The sequence below is a fragment of the Phodopus roborovskii genome, unplaced genomic scaffold, assembly GCF_943737965.1.
Source record: "Phodopus roborovskii unplaced genomic scaffold, PHOROB, whole genome shotgun sequence".
NCBI lineage: Eukaryota > Metazoa > Chordata > Mammalia > Rodentia > Cricetidae > Phodopus > Phodopus roborovskii.
The window spans coordinates 26133874-26151652 of NW_026126460.1; the positions used below are offsets into that span (position 1 = coordinate 26133874).

The 17779-nt window shown below is 39.9% G+C and overlaps 1 protein-coding gene across 3 annotated transcripts in view; it reads left to right on the plus strand.

Annotated features, from left to right (window-relative positions):
• The window catches only part of Nyap2 (neuronal tyrosine-phosphorylated phosphoinositide-3-kinase adaptor 2), a 227562-nt gene that overhangs the window by 187737 nt on the left and 22046 nt on the right, over positions 1-17779 (plus strand). For 2 of the 3 annotated variants that reach the window (XM_051190565.1, XM_051190566.1), the window contains exon 7: positions 3744-3847. In XM_051190565.1, coding sequence (XP_051046522.1) covers positions 3744-3847 — 104 coding nt within the window. Of the gene's footprint in view, positions 1-3743; positions 4450-17779 lie in introns of those variants that run through there. The other variant, XM_051190567.1, reaches the window with a different exon arrangement.

Below are 17779 nucleotides of genomic sequence, written 5' to 3' on the forward strand. Positions count from 1 at the left end.
CTGCAAATACTCCTGGCCTTAGTTTGTGATGCAGGACTCAAGGTCCAGCCAGCTAACTGTTTATTGTTTAAGTCCTGAATTTCAATGTCACTCTCTGTCTGGGAACCATGACCACTAAGAGCTATGTGCATGCTTTAATCACCATGCTCAGTCAGTGTGACTTCCCTAGCCTGAGAGAAACTGTAATGTATCATGTGTTATTAGAATGGGTGGAGCCATTATGTGTAACTCATAATTGTCCAGAGTTGGAGTTTGGGAGAAGTATATGAAAATATGAGTGAGTGGGTGCGGGAGGGAGTGAGTGAGAGAGTGAGTAAGTGAGTAAGTGAGTGAGTGATTGGTGGGTGGGTGGGTGGGTGAGTAAATGATATGGAAGAGAGATTGAGCAATGTGCGAAGAAATGAAACAGAGTAGAGAGAAGAAATGTGTATAGAAGACAGATATATGGAGGAAAGAGATGTAGCTGTGTGTAAAGAGACATAACTATAGAAAGATTGTCAGGAAGAAGAGGTATTTTTTTTCAAGATTTGTTAATAAAGAAAGTTACCTTCAAAACTCATGAGTCCTTTTCTAAAGACCCTCAAAGAGACAAGAATGTTTTCTAAGTCTTGCTATTCTGAAGACATTCTTTTTGCTATTCTGAGTGCATACCTGGGAGCTGGCCTCTCTGGCTGTGATGGTTCGCTTTTGTTTTATTGTTTTCGAACAAAAAAACTAATAGGAACTAAGTTACTTGATTCACTGAGTGCTTAACTGAGTGAGAAAAGAAAATGGGTTAGGATTTACCTGGAAACACCTTGTAATTATCTCTCTCCCTTTATCTCTCTTCACTAACTTTCCTTTTCTTCCTTTGTTGGTCTGTTTCCTAATCTAAATTACCCCTTTCCCTCATCATACCTAATTGTCACTAGAGTTTTACAAGCATCATTGGTAGAGTTTTCAAAGGAACGTCTCTCTTTCCTTAGTTATAAAAGGAATATGTGTCCTTTACCTCACAATTAACTAACCTCTTGCGGGGATGGATGTTTTTGAGGGGATAGATGTTCTTGAAGCATGACATCCCTATCTTATCTTTTTTTCCTAGGCATAGGTTCATTGTTTTCTTAGAGCCCCCAAAAATCTACATGTTATACTAAAATTGGAAAGAAAGCTTAGGTCTATTGTTTAGGTCTGAAAGAGTCTTTTGTTTTGGAGGTCATAGACCTGGACAATTTACTTTTGATGGCATAAACCTAGACAATCTCTAAAAAGGTTCAATTACAACTAAAATTCTTTCTAGGTTTTTCAGGATGATTTTGTGTAATTCCTTTTTCCTAGAAATCTCGGTGGCAATATAAACATTTGTAGCATTCATCTTCTCTCACAAACACCACAATAAAATCCAAGTGCCACAAACTGGAGCCAACATGAGGGATAAAAATCACACCATTAAAAAATCATTAATGTTACTTCACACATGTGTGTATGTGTTCGTGAGAGAGAGAATGTTTGTATCTACTTGTATACATGCATCTATAATGATTTATATGAATAATCTCAATCTAAATAATCAGGTAGAGTCTTGGCTCACATGATGTAAAGTAATATCAAACATTTGCCTGTTGGGTGACCTGACTCCAAAGCTGGCCCATAGGGTGTCTTGCAATTAGTTTAAATTGCTATGTGTAATGATTAGCAGAAGGTGTCCATGCATAAGTGGACTGAATAACCTTATCATGATCTGGACTGACTTCTAGAGGCAAAGCCAGGCTTTCCTATTCACAATGAAATCTGGATTTTTGTTTTTGGTTTTGGTTTTTTTTTTTTTTTTTTTTTTTTTTTTTTGTTTTGGATGGTGGTGATATTTACTCTACATATTAGAGATCCATGACTATATTTAGAAGATGCCAATTAAGTTAGGGTTGGACTGAAAAAAAAAAAACCCTCAGTAGTGGAAGTTAATCTTTAGTTGTATTAGACAGTATAAAAGACCTTGGAGTATGTCAGGCAGTTGCTTTTTATCAGGACTCTGATGTAGTCTTTACCTACTATTTCATGCAGGGGGAGGGGGAGGGAAATAAACCTGATTCTCTAATTATTTCCCCAAGAATTTCTGCTTCCTGGTAAATGAATTTATATTGTAAGTGACAGTGACACTTTATGTTCTCATATAATTTATATAATATTTGACATACTCGCTCAAACAGCCTCAATTCAAATCACACATACAAAGCTAAAAATTTCTGACATGAGTCCTAGAGGGTCATAGTTCCTTGAATGATAATTATTGCCTTAATGTGGAATGGATCGACAGGCAAGAATTCGATGTTATGAATCAAATGCCTGACTGCTGTGTAGAGTCTGCATTCCTGGAGAGAGAATGGGAAGACTTTAAGGGCAAGAGAAGGATTGTGGTCACTGTGCTCAGCCATGTTCATTTCATGTGATGGGTATAAGATGAATACACAACAGATTGCATATGTTTTAAAGTTCAGATATTTTCAAATTCAAATTAAAAGGCGAACCTGTGAGATTTCTCAGCGGGAGAAACAGTTGTTGGCAAATGCAGCAACTGACAACTAATTCCTATAAGTTGTTCTCTGTCTTCCACTTACATACATGCCATTCCATGTGCATGCTACACACACACACACACACACACACACACACACACACACACACACACACACACGTCAGCCTGCAGAAGGAAAATGAAGAGAAGTTGGAAGAAAAGTGCTATTTTGAAAGCAGGATAAACATAGTTGTGAGAGTAAGAAAGGGGAGGAGGGAGGACAAAGGAGGCAGAGGCAATGAGGAAAGGAATTGGTGGGGGGAGAATGGGAAGCAGGGAGGAAGCAGGAGAAGGAAATAAAGAAGCAAAGAAAGAAGGAGTAACTTGGATAGGTTAACTAAGACATTTTAGGGCCGTGGAGTCCTAGGAACTAAAAGTGAATATGGACTAAAACAGGTTCACTTGCTTTACTCCTGAATGTAGTGTTTTTTTTTTTTGGCATGGAAACTAACTGTAGCAAAACGAGCAAGGACATAAGGCCTGTGCTTGAAGGCCTCTACTCCCCCAGGAACTCATCTGTGAATAAAGTGCCTTTGAAACAAGTAGCTATGAAAAAGGTTTGTCACCGGAATAAATATTAACTAACACCAGAAGCATTTTGTACATGCCCACAGGCAGCAAGGCAGAAGTGGAGGCTGAGTTCCACCCTACTGAAAGACCAAAAAAGTAATGTTAATGATGGACTAACCTGAAAACCAATATCTGTTCCTTGAAATTTGCTAACTTCCTCTCACAAGGCCCTGAGATAAGAAGAATTCACACTGCCCTCCTTTCCTGTGAGCCAACAGGTGGTGAATAGGGTCGTTAGGAAACAAAGAGATAGTGTATGCCCAGACAAAATTAATTAGCACACCCTGAGGCCCTAAGGTCTGTTGACCCTAATAGCAGACCATCCGGCCTCCAAGGGTCACGTACTCAATGGACAGAGGGTCCCACCCCTTCCTAAGCTTGTGTGTTTGCTTTTAAAAACACCTGGGCCCAGGGGAGGGGGCTTCTCTCTAGCCTGTGTGCTGGAGGAGCCCATTTGCACAAATGTTTCCTATTCATTAAAGCCTCTTGTGTTTTGCAGCAACTGGACTGGACACTGAGTTCTTGGGGATTGACCGAACCTGGAAGACTCCTCATTCTGAGGGTCTTACACTACGAATGTGGATGTTGTTCAGCTAATATTTTGTCTCTCCCTTGTTCACAGAACCTAAAGTGAGCTGCAAGCTAGGCCGGTCTGCATCTACATCAGGAGTTCCTCCTCCTTCAGTTGCTCCTCTCAGACAAGCCAGTGATCTACAACAGAGCCAGGTACCATCATCGTTAGCCAATCGTGATTGACTTCCTGTGATGCAACATACCAAATGCCTCCCACCTGTCTGTCCTGTGTTGCTATAGACAACGTTTGCATTTGCGTTTGCTTTAATTTCTCTCTGTGTGTATGGAGAAGGGAGGGTTTCAGCATCTGTGTTTCCATCCCCAAAAGAATGTCCTTCTTTGTGATTGGTGAAACTTTCTTTGCTGTTTGTTACTGAATCGTTTTTTGTCTCTGGTTTCCATCATTCTGAATTATAAATGTAGTAAATGTGCACTATATGTATGGGCATAGTGGCTACTTTAAAAAATTCGTTCGCTTTTCCATGTTTTGTGTACTTTTATACTGTCTTTGAAAATTTATCAACATTTGATAAATTTATCTATTTTTGTGTAAATTTCTTTTTAAATGTTTTGTCCACAATATTTGCACAGATGTTGTCAATGAATCTGTACATATATTTTAACTCTCTTAACCTATTATACTGTAATATTTGTGGTAATTTACTCGGATTCTCATTTAGCTTCAAGCATGACTGTAAGACAATGTCAATATTGATGTTCTTATAAATATTCATATATCTATTGATTACTATGGATTGAACGTGGCAGCTAGATTTTCTTCATTCTTTAGGCCATAGAGACAAACCAATCAAATAACTTAAATGTTTACCAACAGCTGTAGACTAGTAAGACAACCTCTTAAATAAATGACATTTCTCTCTTAAACCAATAATATCAGAAATGTTCTCAGAAAGGGAATGTAAGTGTCTGTGCATGGCAAATGAGAGCTTCATTATCACTTGAAGAAAAGAAATAAGAAATAAAGGCATAAGCTAAAATACCATTCATTCCTTTATAGTATAATATGTTGTTTTGATGTTCATGTGGGTGAATGGTTCTGTGAACGGGAGTTTAGAACAAGGACAATCACTACATAAAAATTTCATTTTGCAACTCAACCAATAGAAAACTAGTACCTTAACATAACGGGGGAAGTGCAGTTATTTTTGCCATGAGGCATCATGGGTACTAAGTAGGACAATGCCATTTTGGAGTAACTGTTCTGTTTCCCAGATCTTGTATTCGCATTCATGGTACTCTGGTGAAACAGGACTTCCTAAAACCAATGATAAGATCTCCTAGGAAACTGCCCAGCATTGATCATCAAATTGATCATTCATCAAATATGTTAAGTGTTTGGACCTTTTGATATCATAAGTAAGCAAAATAATTGCATTTTACAGTGAGAAACATTGTGCTTCTTAGTATTTTTGTCTGACAAAACTATTCACAGTACTTAATTTATGAATATATTAATATCCTCAAACACTTGTCTCTCTCAGGTGCATCTCAAGTATTAATTAGGATTTCTTGTGTCTTAATTTAAACCACTAAAGGCCTTTGTGAGTAAATGTAGCCATATTAACTACATAAGGATTACAGGATATGTGGGGAGGAGACACTTGTCTCTGTGTCACAGTGACAGAAAGACCTCTTCTCTACTGTCTCTCAAACATTGAAAAACTAGTAAAAACTTAAGTGCAGATTAGTCCCTTCCAACACAAAGGAAATTCTCCACATCCATAGATGGTTACCTGTAGGTTATGGATATTTGTCTGGTTGTGTGTTTATGATTATATAACTTGGAAACAGAAGAATGACCAAAAGTGAATAGGTATTTCAGCAGCCAACACTGACCTTCTACTGAACACCAAGCTTCTCCACAGCAGAGATTCCTCTGGGCCATGTAGAGATTTAGCCAAAAGTATCTGTCATTCATGTTAGCGTACCTCTAGGTCAGCTTAGCATGCATTTCTAAATACAGAAAAGCCCAAAATAGAGGACATGGAAAACAGCCACAAAGATCATTATACAAAATCAGCTCTTGTTGGAGAAGTGTTTATCTGTACTTACTTCAAACTGAAAAAGAAATTCTATTAGCAGAGTGTCTTACAGAAATAATGCTTATTTCAATGAGAATTGGATTTACTTCTGTGAAATATGAAATGAACTAATGTTAGCAATAAGACTACTGCTCTTATTAATCTAACCTGTACCCATGCATTATAATGATGTTACATTAACATAATGCAAGTAGGAAAATCTCCATTATCTTATGTGTACTCTCAATAATTCTGTAGCGCTCTCTATTCTGTTTAATCACTGTTGGAGTTAAATAAAGGGAAGATTACCTTTAAATGGCAGCTGGATCTTGAAATGTTGGAATAATTTAATTTCTATATCCCTGAAAGGTTTTCAGATGGCAAGGATTCTGATTACACTTTGTAAACCACGGTATCATAGGATATTTATAATTTAGATACTGTATGGTCATTAAATTTGAATGTTTTAAGTAAAAGATATTTAGAGGCCACTTCTTGAGTCCATTACTCTTATAGGAGCATCTTAGGAAGTACATTACCAAGCTGAATAAAGGCTAACAAACTCATGCCAATCCACAACAGTGTGCCATCTTTCACACCCAGGTGTGAGTGATTTAGAACTTTATCCCAAAGGGTGGCAATTAGGGGTGGCAATTAGGTCAAAGGATGCTGTGGTGTCTGCTACCTGTCCCTACAGTCTTCCATAGCAGGATGTGTCCTTTATACCTTTATCATCAGAAGTCAAAGCTGATGGTATAAGGAAGCAGGAACCGTATAAAGTAACCGAAGCTTTTCTTTTTTTCCTTATTTTTCTCTGTGAAAGGCACAGAAGTTATTTGAGGATCTGAGGTGAAGTTTGCACAGTGACAATCCCGTGCCATTCATTGTCATCCCTGCTTCTCTGCTTCTTGCACACAGGACTCACACAGACAAGTGCAAAGCATTCCAAGGCTGTGCAATATCAGATGAGTGCTTTTACTACCCCCGCATGGCAATTGGGAGTGCTAGTGTGAGGTGGCTAACACAGCTTCCCCAGAGATATTTCATTTGTATGTTTCATTTTGTTTGCTGATGGGATCCTAGAGCCTATGGTAGATCTTAAACACTCAAATGTGTGACACATTTTTTTCTGGGCCTTTTTTCTTCTCTGTAAAATATTAGAAGTATTCATTGATTAGTAGTATTCTCAAGAATCAATGTGACTTCATATACATATATATGCGTGTGTGTGTGTGTGCACATATACATACATACACATATATACATATGCACACATATACATATATATAAATGCAAAGGCCTAGGTAGATAATAATAGCTAGAAAAAATATTCTTTCTCTTCTTCCTTTATTTTACTCTCCCAATAATTTAATTTTCCTATTTACTGGAAAATTCTAAGGGAGAATTTCCAACCAGTGATATTACAAAAAGGTGAATGCTGATGGACTGCTTGCTTCTCCCCAGTATTACCAGCCCTACATAGAACCATGAGGAATTAGGCACTCAGAATTTGCTAGGCAGTAGTGACTTTTTTCTTCTGGTCTTGTACTTAAGTTTGGAAGCAAAGTGTATGAAAACTTAACCAGAGGTGTAATTTCAGCTCACCTGTCATCTAATATTATTTATTGTCCTATTTGAATTAAATGATAACCGGATGCAATGGAAATAATACTATTGCTACATGGGATGCTATCATCCCTTGTGTTTAAGGACAAAAGATTCGGAAACATGGGACACATTTTTGCTAAGGTCAGAATTTGCCTTAAGACTTACTACCCTGATGTTTCCAATACCGTGTTCTCTTTAAAAAACACCATGCATATTGTAGAATATATGTTTAGCAACTGAAACAGGCCACTGCACACACAGCTTGGAGCAAGTTAACAAAAGTGGATACATGGCTCCCCCTAGCAACTGAACTGTATACTACAACCTGTACTTCAAAGGAGGTTTATATTAAAGACTTACTGTCTTACTTTTAAATGCACATTTTGGGCAGAGAAAACTAAGGAGTCACATCCAATGACTCCGAGTGCTATTTATCTTTCTGAATGGATGAAGTTTCATGACATCGTCCATTCATTCTAATCATCTTCATGCAACCTGTGTCTCAAAAACAAAGGTGACCCTTCTTCCACAATGGGAAATTAAAGTATGGAAAAAACAAACAAACAAACAAACAAATAAAGCTTAATTCAGCAAACAGAAGAGTATATTCCTGAATTTTTTCCTGCCACCAATGTATTTGAAATGAGTAGCCCGAGTCCTTCTTAAAAGGAAGTTCTGTCTAGTTCTGTCTAGTGGTAAGTTTACCTCTAACTGAGGTGACTAGTGGAGTATGAAGAAATTCCATGCATTAATACTGCTCACTAGCTGTACCTCGCTTTACTTTTCCACTGGTTCTCAACCTTTCTCATGCTGCGACCCTTTATTACTATACCTCATGTTGCGGTGATCAACCCCAAACCATAAAATCATCATATTGCCACTTCAAAACTATACGTTTGCTACCATTACGAATCATAATGAAAAAATCTCATAAGTGACGCACCCAAAGGGCTTTGACACACAAGTTGAGAGGCACTGCTTTATTTGAAGAATACACACAGTCACACAGTAGTGCATGCCTTTCTGAAGAAACACTAGAGACCTTTAGTTGTCCCCTTGTATTCTGAACTACAAATGAATATTACTCCTCAGGTTGATACAGATATCTAAAGCAGCATTTGTATTCTTCCTACAACTGTCACCATTCTCAGAATCATGTATTACCATATCCATACCATAAATTATCAGTGCTTTGTATGCCTTTATCTCTTAAACAGACACAGTGTTTCTGATAGTGGGGAAGTTGAAGCTAGAATGTCTCTGTCAGTTCAACATCTGAGACTAGTCGTATGCTTCCAAGGTGCAAGCCCAGGTCATTCCAGTAAAGCCATGCCTCACACACATCTACCTTCTTCATCCTTCCTTTATCAGTTGTCTTTCACAGTCTCATTCGCTCATGTGCTTATGCAGGGTTTGTTTTTTGTTTATTTGTTTGTTTTTGTTGTTTATTTGGGTATTTTGTCTTTGTTATTGTTTATTTGTTTGTTTGTTTGTTTTTTTGTGAAGACTGCTTAAAAGAGGATACAGTTCACCAAGTCTTCAACCAAGGAGGGTATGACTTAGAGTCCCCGAAGTGAAAGGATGTTGTCAATGTGGCTCCATCTTTGGGATTTGACTCTGAACTCCTCTTGGTTCCCAACTCTTGTGTTCTCCATTGAAAAAAAATTCAGAAAGACAGAATATTGTTGCAGAAGAAAGGGATGAAAGTGTATGTTGTGATGACGGGCGTTAGTGGCACACTCCTTTAATCCCAGCACTTGGGAGGCAGAGGCAGGAGGATCTCTGTGAGTTCAAGGCCAGCCTGGCCGACAGAGCGAGTTCCAGGATAGCGAGTTCCAGGTGTATTAGTTACTCTTCTATTGTAGTGATAAAATACCATCATAAAGGTAATGTATAAAAAGAAAGGCTTGCTTGGGCTTATGATCTAGGGGGATAAGTGTCCATTTTGGCAAGGAAGCATGGCAACCACTAGCCAGTTAGAGGAGTATGCTGTGCTGAGTGTTCACATATTGGACTGCAGCAAGAAGAAGAGAGAATGAATGAGGAATGATATGAGATTGATGAGTCTGTTCCCAGTGTCATGCTTCTGTCAGCAGGGCCATGCCTACTAAGTCTCCCCAAACAGTGTCACCAACTGGGGACCAAACATTCAAACACATGAGACTCTGGGTGCTATCTCATTCAAAGCACCACAGCTTTGAATGTCTAATGTCTCGAGAACATGCAGCTTTTCTTTGGGGGTACTTCACTGACTAAGCAGCCCCCTTTTAAAATGAGGGGGTATCATGATGTACTTGGAATCAGAAAGCCATTGGCTAGAGAACAAGCATGTAAAGTTTTTGGTAGTTAGCTCCTAATAAACTTTCTAGGCATTCAAATGTCACGCCTCCTTTCCAGGGTCAGAGATTCAATTCAAATCCCATTCTGTTGTTCAATAGTCCTTTGTAGTTGTAGTCCTTTCTTTTACAAGCTGCTGATGAGCTGATTATAGGGATGGCATCTCCAAGCCTGCTGATACCTGAGCTACTTGACAGCTAGAAAAGAGCCGGGCATCACCTATTGTTTGCAACATTCTGTTGTGGGGTGTAGAGTAGTGTCAGGAGAAACTTCTAACCATGTTGAAAGGATGCCTTAGTGTTCATCCAAGTCAATATGAGTATTCAGGGTGTGTGCATGCTCACATGCATGTGTGTGTGTGTGCATAAATGTGCATGTACTGGTGTGAGCATACATAAGTGTACATGCCTATGTATGTGAGTGTGCATGTCTCTGAAGATGTGCCTTGAGCACATCTAATACATTGTACATTCTGAAACAGTGTGCAACCCTTCTCAAGTCCGGACCTGAAAGTATCAGCTTCAGGAGTGTGCATGTAGATTTAACCAACGACACAGAACAGACATTAATGTATTCGCTAAGGTTTACCTGACTTCTGGATTTCCACAGCAATCCCATAAATAGACACTTTAAAGGGGAAAAATAACCATACTGTCAGTTCAAAGCATTTGTATTTGTGAAGCCAAGGCTGCATTAGAGCTGGTTAATAATCCCTGGTTGTCAGCTATTTTGACAGGGATGGTATTTGAAATGCTGCATTTAATGGTTCTGTTCCTAGAAAATGAGGAAGTCATTTGAAGGACCAAAGAGTGTCAAGAGTAATCCTACCTGATACCATCAACTTTGCATATGAAAAGGAACAAACCAGGCTTTCTGGAGAAGCCCATGGATCCAAAGTTGTTTAGTTTTGGAATGCACTCTGGGTAGATCACCAATCTGTGCCATTTACCAAGAGAAGCCTAAATAATAAAACATGGGGGAGTGTCCTTGGGGAATCCAGACATTCACACACTATCTTGGTGTTGCCAAATTTGTGAAATCTCCAAGTATTTTGATTTCTGAATTCTTCCAAAAATAAGATAATGGATTTGAAAGCACATCTTAGACTAGAATGTTTGAAAGTAGCAATGTTCTTTTTCTGCCATTCATTTGTTCATCATATGGCTCCTTTGATCATTTTGTTTGCATACAGAAATGCAGATAATTGTCTCTTACTTCTTAGCACAGGCATGCATCAAGAGAACAAGAGACCCATTGGGTTGGAGATCAGGAAAGAAGCAAATACACCCTCACTTTTGTGCTTTGAATTTTTTTCTCTTGAATACAGATGTATTTTGGAAGATAGCTATGCACTTATAGGAAGACCACTATCCCTAGTCCATTTCTTCCACTCCAATCTCTAGCCCAGATTTATTTTGCACACCTATAAAAGAGTAATGTTATATGTTGCACGCCCTTCCCTGTGGGACATTCTGTAGAGATGCCCATTGCTCATAGTGCAGGAAGACGTACTACTCAAAGGATTTCAAGATCCCTGTGAATCAGTCCTGGTCTTGTTCAACTAAATTATACACCACTTCTCATATCTATCCACTACTCCCTGGTCCCACTGTATACTATCAGGCAATCTTTTGTGCTTTTTAGCACTCCAGGGGATTTTATAAATGTTGCACAACCCTAACTTCTGGGAACCTCCTAGAGGTGACATGAGCAACAGTTCAACCTCTGGTCACAGTCAAATGCGATCTGCTATCTATGAAGCTGTTCCTACTATCCCAAGCATGTTTTCCTTTTTTTCCTTTTCTTCACAATCATAAAAGACCTAGTAGTAAACATTGGCTGAAAGACATTGTTTTATAAAAATCAGACTTGTCTCTTGAAGAGGCATGTCATTCTAAGAGACCATATCCTGAAACCTGAAGAAAGCATCTGTCTGTTTGTCTGTCTCTCTGCCTGCCTGCTTGCCTGCCTGTCTGTCTCCCTCCCTTTCTCCCCCTTTATTTTAGAGTGGATTTAAGAAGCCATGCTGTACTATGGCTCAACAGTTTTCAATTGATGGTTTCTCCGTGCTTTCTATCAGGTCCGTTATGTTGAACTAAATCATGTGATGCCTAACCCAAAGGATATGAGTCAACTGTTTTCTTTTATTTGAGAGGGTTTCTTCTCTGTTCTTGCACCCATCTGTATCCATCATCCTGCACATGATGGCTGTGGCTCATATATGCTCACTTGAGTGATCCCAGTTAATGATGCCCCTTCCTGCTGGATTGGAAGAGGAGACACCCCCACCTTTCCCCTTTAGGCCCCACTTCGGCTGTCTGCGATTAAATATACTCTTTTTTTTTTTTTTTTCAATGCTTTCCTGCCGGAGGCCTGGCCATGGCTCTTAAAGTCTTGGAACCATCCCTCTATTTCAGAAGAGTAACTGTCAGTTCCTTTCCCAACAAAGACCACTACTGCTCCTAACACATGTGACCTCTGTTCTATGTGTGCCTAAACAAGGAGCATGGGAAATTACTGTTGAATTTCTTTACTATCAGAGTTTTACATTTATAGACATATGTCAGATAGTTCTTGGGTGAGGAGATAAAGTCAGAAAGAGGCAGAGAGTGAGAGAGAAAGGGAGAGAGAGAGAGAGAGAGAGAGAGAGAGAGAGAGAGAGAGAGAGAAAAGAGATATCACATTTCTCACTATAGTAGCATTTTCATTTTTTCCCATAAAGACATTTTTTAAACTCCAGAGATACAGTAGTGCTGTTTGTATTTGCATTAGATTTCAGGTTTCTTTAAAATGGGAATATATACTTCAAGTTAGTAAGTTCTAGCTATCTTAGTATGCACTGAAGAAGTGATTCTGGATAAAGGTGTAACGGATAAGCCTGCAGCATGCTGTGATAATGATTGGTGGAAAGTTGGGCATTCCCCACAGCAGTTCTCATAATTCTTACACATCTCTCCACCAGCCAGTAAATGGAGGAGTTCATTAGCTTGCTGAGAGGGACCAGGGAAATAAGGGAGATAATAGAAAGGCAATGCCCACTGAGAGGTAACACAGCGACGTTGCAACTCATAGAGGAAAGAAATTCCCATCAAACACATTCCTGAACAGGAAGTTTATTTTTAACCAGCTTCATCAGCAAAAGGAGATAGCATTATCACTGGTGCCATTAGAGAAATGCATTCTGTCCTTCAGTGATACAAATATGTGTTTGGGGCAGAACATTAACCCTTATGGAGAGTGAATGGAAGTGTATGGAAACCTGTAGTGTCTCAGAGAACAGAGTGGAGGGGAGTCTTTCCCACAAATAATTCAGGACAAGGCATTATCTTTAAAAAAGGATAAGTTTATTGAAGCTGTGATTTTTCTCGTTTTTGTTCTTTCCTTCACCCCCACCCTGACCACAACCCTCACCCCCACCCTCACCCCACCCCAACCCCTTCAATTGCTCTGTCACAGCCTCACAGAACTGGTGCTGTGGCCCACGACCACGTGCTTCTTCGGTGATTCTGCATTAGGTACACACTTGCAGAGTTTTTAAGAATATCTCTGCAGCCAAAGTGAAAGTCAAAAATTCAAAAGCAGCTAAATTTCACAGAGACAGACAATGGCTGGGGTGATAATCCACTGACTTGATTACAATCAGGTTCAGTTTGTGCTGTTGGCGGCTCACAGAGAGGCCATGCCAACTAACACACAAAAAGGGGCAGCGTTTTACCTGCCCCCCCCAACTCCCACCCTGAGCAAGAATAAACTGCTCAGGCTTCCACTGGAGTGACAGGTTTCAGTACCTGTGACAGAAATGAGGTTGTGGTGTGGGGCCCCGAAGGTGAAGTAGAGGGAACCGGATCCTTTTCTGCCCCCACCTTTACCTGTCCTTCACCTTCCCATCGGCTGCATCTTGGCAGGCCAGGTGGGTGACTGCAAGCCCCTGGATGCTGGGACCCTCAGGGTAGGGTCCTGCTCTGGCAGTCTTGCATGACATAGGCCAGAAACCAGCAGCTGGTAACTCCTCAAAAGTGCAAAGGACAAAAAAGGAATTTTAGGCCATTTTGTTTTTGTTTGTATTCTAAACTCCTGTGCTCTCTAAATGTCATCATTGTCTGCAAAAGCTGTCCACTTCTTGCGCACCCTATCACCTATTTAGCATGGCTTTTTATGTGCCACTGACTAAGCCTTGAGAACTAACATTTGCCGCTGTCATGGCATTTTGCAGTAATGCTCAGACCTATGTTAGACTTTGCCAATGGCTTTCATATATTCAGTCAACAGATTCTCATGGTTCAGCTGCTGCCACAATATGTGGTCTCATAGGTGTTCTGGCTTGCAAAACTGTTAACCCAATTCCTTATATTCTGAAGAATTTCAGCCCAACAAAGCAGACCAGTTATATGTGTGTACATGTGTGTGCACCCACAGATCAGTATAATTAAGAAGTAGGTACACGGAAGACAGGAGGATTAATTGCCACTGTTGGAGATGTCACTGAAGATGGTCAAGTGCAGCTTTATAGAAGGAGGAAGTGGCATTTGATGGACACTTTAACAAGAAAGGGAACAAGGTCATTACAACAGACACCAGGTTTGTAAAGGAGCAAAGATCTATAAGCTGTGTAATTTGACAGTGCAGCTAGACTCAAGCCACTAGCATCAGGGGAGTTATGGATGTTGAAGAGGGAAAGATGGGGATGGGGGGAAACTCATGAGGGGATGAAGAACAAATATCTAAGCTCCGAAAAACCTAAGAAGCATTCCAGTACTCATTCTTTCTCCATCTTGTGAATAAAGCAACTGGCCTGCTTAGGATATTCAGTGACTTGCCAAGAGCTGCTTCCTTAGAAGTCAAATGCTCATTCCTTTGTACATAATCCCTAAGGACCAGATGGCAAGATGATTATAGAAGAGAGCCTTAAAGTAAACGATTAACAGGACTAAAGCAGGAAACAGCTCAAAAGAGCCCAAATGGGTGGAATTCCTAAGGTCATTTTGCTCGCTTACTTTTCCTTACTCTAGGCAAACGTGAATACTAATAGACAGACTAACATTCTTTGCATTATAATCCATCTCTGGATATTTCAATGTGTCAAGAATATCTCTTTAAACCCCTCCACTAACCTAAATATGAAAGCAATCAAGTAACCGATAAGGGTTCAATTCTATGGTATAATCGAAGCTTGTTTTCAGATCTCACAATGGCTAGTCCCAAAAGTTCTTCAAATATCCAGAATCAAATCCTGGTGTGTGAATTAGTTGTAGTATCAAAGATTTTTCTTGCTCTTTTTGTAGAGAAGGGGATTGGCTTGTGTTGTTGTTGTTGTTGTTTGTTTGTTTTTGTTTTGTTTTGTTTTTTCTAATGAACATTTTAAAGAATGTCTTGCCTGCAAATGTGTATGTGTACCGTGCGTGTGCATGGTGGTCACTGAGGTTAGGAAAGAACATTGAATCCTTGGGACTGGAGTAACAGATAAGTGTAAAAGAACCTTGCAAATGCTGGGAACCACACCTGTGGCTTCTACAAGGGCAGCAAGCACTCTGAATCATTCCAGCCCACAGTGGCGCCTTCCATCAGGAGTGTTTTCTGTCTTCTGTGCTCTTTCAAGTAAATTCTCTCTCTCTCTCTCTCTCTCTCTCTCTCTCTCTCTCTCTCTCTCTCTCTCTCTCCCTTTCTCTCTGGTTTTGATTTGTCTGACAGTTCCTTTGCAGGTAGATGTGAATTCACCTCTATTAGCAGGAAGTGTACGTGGGTGATTCCCCAGCAATGCCAGGGCTCACATACACAATGCCAGTTTGCTCTCCCAGTTTTTCCAGAACTTCCACTCTAAATACTCTTGGACGAAGGGACAGAGAAAAATATCTTGAGAAGCTTTCCACCGCAGAATCAATGTACTGGCTAGATATTTGTGTCTCTTGAATCTTATACAGAAAAAGAAAGGGATCTATTTTCTTGTGTGTTTTCATCTATATAAATTTGGCTTACAGTCTGTGTTGTCTTATGGCAGTCCTGCAAATAGATGCTCTATCAGATGAAGCAATTGATTAGCAGCAGGTGAAACAGAATTCCATGTTCACAAAGCATGTAACAGATGGTGGGGGACTAGACCTCCGCCCATCTCACTCTCCAGTGCTGGTTCTGGGTTGTGTGAATCCCCTGAAGTCCATTCCCATCAGAGTTCTAGAGCAAATGCCCTTTGCAAATTTCTTATGCAGTTCATCACCACTAGAGGGGGAGAGAGGACTTTCAAAGTTAATGTGACTGCCTTTGCTTGAACTAGAAATCATTAGTCACAAGTTTATTGCAATTTAAGGGTTACACACCAGTACACACTCACTCACACACACTCACACACCAATGAAGATGAAAATAAACCATGAACCATGTGGTACTCCAAGGTACATACCCTTTTCCTGAAAAAAAGTTTAGTTCATGTTACATACATGTTATATTATAGCAGATTATCTACACATTCCTTTTAAATGGCATTCAATGAATTCACAAACCCTAAAATATAGAAAGTTAAAGTTTCAACGGAAGCTTTAGAGACAGTGAACAAAACCAGAAGGGGGGGGCAATTAAGAGCATTAAACACCTTGCTGTTTGTAAGGAATAGTTTACTTCTTAGTTGTTCTCTAGTGCAAAAAATGTCTTTTCCTGGGCTGCTCCGTGTTTCTGCCTTTTCAATGTCACAGAGTCAAGTGATTGGACTAGCCAGGATAGAGACTTTAGAAGATACTTTTGAACAAACTTGTTTGGATATGAGGAAGGCATGCTAAATTCCAATTCCAGTGCCAGCCTTCGCTGTAGAGCAGAATAGCATGAAACAATTTTTTACTATATTATTCATACCTAAAAGACATTTCAATTTCTGTAAGACTAAAACCAGTGACTGACATATCCATAAACAATTGATGTGTATCTGCAGATGAGCCCAGACAACCTGACATGCTTTACCTACCGAGGAAAGTGGGATGCTTCCTCATATAGGAGCAGAAATGACTTCCATAGGCCACAAGGCAAGCTGGGAAATGCAGTCTTTTCAGAACAATAACACCAGGTTCAGTGAATGAAAATGCTTCCACAAGCTTGAGGATTCTTCAAGTTTGAATCAACAGAACCCACATTTAGCCAGATGGATAGTGTGAGTGTCTGTTATTTCAGGGTTCCTATAAAGAGATAGGAAGGAGAAAGGAAACTCCCTCAAGCCTCTTGAGCCAGGTAGCTTGGAGTATACAGTGAAGAGACTATATCTCCCTTCCAACGAGCTCCACCCTGCTCAGCTTGTGATATCAGAGGGGATGGGAACACTCACAGAGTGATGGTCATAGCCCAAACCCTCTCAAACAGATGGAAGGTCTAGAACGATACTTGAATTTTCCCTGGGATCCCTATACAGGCCATGTTATGAGTTAACCCACATTCACATACATGAATATGTACATATGCATATAGACACACATATATACAAACATCATACATACCATGTCTTAAATTATTTGAAAAAAATAATTGAAAATAGGGACTGAAGAGATAGCTCAGCAAGTTAGAGTAGATGGTGCTCTTGCATTGTACCCAAGTACAATTCCTAGTACCCATGTTAGGTTGATCACAACTGCCTGCAAAGACAGTTTCATAAATATCTGATGCCGCTGACCTCTGTAGGCACCTACACTTACACGGACACACACACACACACACACACACACACACACACACACACAGACACAAGCCTACACACATAATTAAAAGCAATCAAAACAAATCTCACAAAATACAAAACTAAGAAAAGAATGACTAGTTCCACTAGTTGAGTGAGTGGCTAGCAAAGAGCACTAAAAACATAGATGAAGTCATTCAAAACCTCTAGCTTTTTGAAACACCCTCTGAGGAAAGAGGTTTGTATAATGTTCGCGGCAGCATCAGGGAATTGTCTTAGGCAACAATGGCGTGGTGTTCAGATGAAGTCATTGGCTGTGCACACTTCAATCTGTTCAAATACAGATTGTCCTAGACTGAGGCTGTGGTGCTGCTGCTCCTAACTGTGAACACATCACGATGATTCCCTGGCAGCTGTGGTTCTGCCTCTCCAGCTTTGACCTTGTGCAAG